The 4,053-nt window shown below is 42.1% G+C and overlaps 1 protein-coding gene across 4 annotated transcripts; it reads right to left on the reverse strand.

The window, feature by feature from the left end:
* Positions 1–257: 257 nt before the first annotated feature.
* Positions 258–3,311, reverse strand: LOC137938941 (ornithine decarboxylase 1B, chloroplastic-like). 4 transcript variants are annotated; one of them, XR_011109915.1, is made up of 2 exons: positions 1,540–3,271; positions 258–417 (listed from the first exon to the last, which is right to left on the reverse strand). XR_011109915.1 is itself a non-coding variant. In XM_068784063.1 (2 exons), exon 1 carries the CDS (start codon positions 2,886–2,888, stop codon positions 1,596–1,598), a length of 1,293 nt encoding a protein of 430 aa, XP_068640164.1. In that variant the 5' UTR covers positions 2,889–3,271; the 3' UTR covers positions 258–417; positions 1,574–1,595. The 4 variants fall into 4 exon arrangements, 3 of the variants coding, with proteins under 3 accessions (XP_068640164.1, XP_068640162.1, XP_068640163.1); XM_068784063.1 differs by having other exon boundaries at positions 1,574–3,271; XM_068784061.1 differs by lacking the exon at positions 258–417 and having other exon boundaries at positions 1,313–3,057; positions 3,223–3,311.
* Positions 3,312–4,053: the final 742 nt, after the last annotated feature.

The raw sequence follows: 4,053 nt of genomic DNA on the forward strand, positions 1-4,053 counted from the left end.
AAGTCCTTTAAAGCAAGTATTACCTTCCACGTATTACAATGCAACTGTCTCCTTTGAATGAAAACCTTATGTAACACATGTCTTTATGAATAACCTTTCAAATGGTCATTCAGGATCAACTTACATTATCATTCTCTAAACTTTATGTATACAACTAAATAAGAGAGACAAAAATGAATTTAATGTAGTTTTTCAATTAACAAATTACGATACAAACATAAAGGGAATCTTAATTATATAAAATTATAACATATGTCTTCAACAAGCATCCCAAGTAGTAAGCCAGACCTATACAAAACCCTTGCAAAAGGAGGTTCCTCTCAAGACTACAAAACATCCCACTATCTTCATTTCATCTTTTCTTTTTTGAAAGTCGATAGATGTCTCATGTCTCTGTTAGAAAGGTTTGCATATCTCCTGCATAAAATTGGAGTAAGATGTGCAGATAGGTGTTAGTACAAAGACAATAAAACAAGTATATGTCATTCTGCATCTACATATAGCCAAAGGAAATTGTATCTCAAAACACTAACAAAAGTTCTCAAAATGCCTCATAAAAGCCAAACAACAAAGTCATAAACCTAAAAAACCCACTACTTGAAAGGAAGTATTATAAAGTCTTGTCTACTTCATCTATTAAACTACAAAATTAATTGGTAGAAGAAATATTCTAAATCAGATAAAAGCATGATAAGAAGTGGGGGTCATCCTTCACTAAAAAACCAAGTGAAATGGTCTCTTTTAGGTAGGAAGATGGTTTGTACCTTGATACCAATTAAAATTCATATATGGACATGCGAAGCTTGATCAGCTCATCTCTCCACACAATGGCAAAAAAAAAAAAAAAAAAAAACGCATAACATCACAAAGATGCATTTATAAAACACCCAAAACCTTCTCGACATGCAGTTTTACAACAACATGTTACAAGATTCTCTTTTAGATACATTCATCTTCTTTAACAAAATAAGTTCCTCACCGAGGTAGTTTAGGCCTTCAGGAGCACTTAACAAGAAAATATGTCGATGTTTGATAGAGAAAGAAAGAGGAAGAGAGAGAGAAGAGAGAATCAGGAATCAAAAACCATATAAAAGTTATAGTTGATATTGGTTTTTTTCACTTTAAAATGTTTAAAATGAAGATAATAGAGCAATGACCGATTTTTCATCGACAACCGAACTTGGTTGGATTTCAGTCTGTCCTTTCCCTCAACAAAATATGTGCTTAAATTTTTTTTGGTAAATGAATGAACTTTTGGTTGATAAAAAAAAAAAACTTATATACATCGATTATGGGGAAAAAATGAACCCTACTATCGACGAAGTATTCTTCGGTAGAGAATACTGAAGAGAGACAATAATATAGTACAAATTCCAATTGGCCTTGTCATTAATTTTGTAGAAAATATGAAATATAAAAATAACTAGGAAATAAAACCTTACTCCCAATTCACTCATTAATGAATCCCATAACATATTAAAGCCTACAAAAAGATTTCAGTTGGGGGTTCAGATGTAATAATTGCAAAAGGAAGGTAACCTGAGTTGTAAACCCATGTAATATGAGCGCATACATGCTTTGAAAGTATATGCGCGTCAAGGTGGAGCAGAGTAAGCAAGGTGGGTCCCAATGGCAGAGGTCGAGAAGCCGTTGAAATTGGAACCGGCCGCCGCCGTATATGCCCCCATGTTCGGAAAAACCAGCCAATCGTCCACTTGCAGCTCCGGCAGCTGGTGTTCGTAAAGTACCGTGTCTAGGGCGTCGCACGTCGGACCAAACACCGTCGACCCGTAGATCTTCATCCCTTTACAGGTGGGGTTCCCCGGGTTGGACGTGCAAGCTAACGGCTGCGCCGTCAAGGTTGCATGGTCATATAGGATGCAGTTCATGGACCCGTAGATGCCGTCGTTGATCCAGTATTCCATCAGCTCCCCCCGAACTCGCTTCCCGATGATGTTAGTGACGAGCGTGAATGCGGTTTCCGCGAAAAAGCGGCCCGGTTCCGCCATTATTAGTAGATCCGGGTCATCTGTGAAGTAGGAATTGAGAGCGGCGGAGATTACAGTGGCGGCGGCGGCGAACTGCGGGCCGACGGTGAACCCGCCGCCGATGTTGAGCACTTTCATTTTGGGTAAGCCGAGCTCGAGCGCCGTGTCGAACACGTGCCTCGCAGAGGCGATGGCGCCGCGGTATGCGGCGGCGTCAGAGGCGCCGCTTCCCACGTGGAATGAAACCCCGACGACGTTGATCCGCGCCTCGCGGGCGGCTTCCAGGAGTGGCGCGATTTCCTCCGGAAGGGCGCCGTACTTGGGGCCGAGTGGGCAGCGTGCGCCGCTGTCGTCGAGGGCCTTGAGCCGGAGTAGGGCGGCGGTTCTAGGGTGGCATTTCCTCAGCTTATTTATCTCTTCCTTGGAGTCGAAGGTGGTGAGGTTGACGCCAACGTGAGCGGAGTATTTGATGTGGGCCTCCGCCTTGCATGGATTGGCGTAGACGATTCGGTCCGGCGAAACGTCAAGAGAGAGGACGGCCTCGATCTCCACCCGGCTGGCGCAGTCGAAACCGGAACCAAGAGCAGCGAGGGCGCCGAGAATTGCCGGTTCAGGGTTGCATTTCACGGCATAGAACGGCCGGACTTTGGGAAGACTACAAGCCCATTTCTCCCAGAGAGCCGCAACCCTGCCAATGTCCATCACGTAGAAAGGATCCCGCTGTCCTTCCTGTTGCTTCTGAACGATGGACTGGATGATCCCCAATACTCCTCCCTCCTTTGTTTCTGAACTCTTCCCCAGTCTCACCACCTTCCTCCCTCTCACACCAGGAGCATTTAGCACCGCCTGGAGAGCAGTCATCGAGCTGTTCGCGAGAGGTCCAATCTGCTCCAAGGCCATAAGCGGCAGCCGCGAGAACTTGGGGGCGGCGGGCAAAGACCGGACAGAGCTCCTATTACGGGAGGTGTATTTATTGGTAGTTAAAAGGAACCAGCATTATGTAGTGGAGGGAAGGGGTAAAGGGGATGCATGATTGAGGGATTTCAAAGAATCAGCACAAAGCCTCCCTCTGCAAAAACCAATTGTCATTAGGAAACTCAATAATGGCGAGCAGCTTACAAAAGGAGAATTAACAGATAGGATTGAAGGATTCTACGCATCGATTTCGTGGAAACAGCGAATGAATGAGCAGGCGAAAAAATCAAAAGATGGAAGCTACAACACCGTGTCATACATTGATTCCTCTTCCAATTGATAGTCTTTAATTACGGCTCTCCTCTTTTATCACTATTTTTATTTTCAGGATTCATTCTTAGCTTCTCGTCTCTGCTTTTACCGTTTCTGGGTGCTAGAATCAACAACCGAAATTCCATTCTTTTGAGGGAGTTTCAGACTCAGGGAGGCACGTCCCTTTTCGAACAATGCATATCAACTGTTTGGCGTTTTGCTCTTTTGAATATTGTTGATCCAATACGAAAACACATTTTTGGCATCAAATGATTTTTCGTATAAGATCAACCCTCTTGTCACATATTTGGCACTAAATGATTTTTCATATAAGATCAACCTTCTTGTCACATATTTGGCACCAAATGATTTTTCGTATAAGATCACATTTTTGCCACCAAATGATTTTTCATATAAGATCAATCCGCTTGTCACATTTTTGGTACCAAATGATTTTTCGTATAAGATCTATTCTCTTGTTATCTTCAAGGATCGATAAAGGGACAATGGAAAAGATCTGAAAATTCTGCCATAAATATATTTTTGTACTTGTTATAGCCCTTTTAAACAATAAGGGGCGTAAACAACTGAACCTTTCTCAAGTCTACATATTTCCCATAGAACTTGGCTAATGACTCTCAACCTTGTGCCTCACGGCAAATGGTCAAATACCTTGAAAGATATTGAGTTTATCAGATAGAAATGAAGCTTCTTAAGTTAGTAATCATTTTAGGATGAACCTTAAACCCAACTTTATAATAGAAAAATCTTCATTGATCAAGTGTACACTAGACAGTAGGTAATTACAACTCTACAATTTTAGTCTGTCTCTAATTCA

The sequence above is a fragment of the Aristolochia californica genome, unplaced genomic scaffold, assembly GCF_029961685.1.
Source record: "Aristolochia californica isolate CCGP_79_NKW_82.1479 unplaced genomic scaffold, dmAriCali1.0.hap1 SCAF_8, whole genome shotgun sequence".
NCBI lineage: Eukaryota > Viridiplantae > Streptophyta > Magnoliopsida > Piperales > Aristolochiaceae > Aristolochia > Aristolochia californica.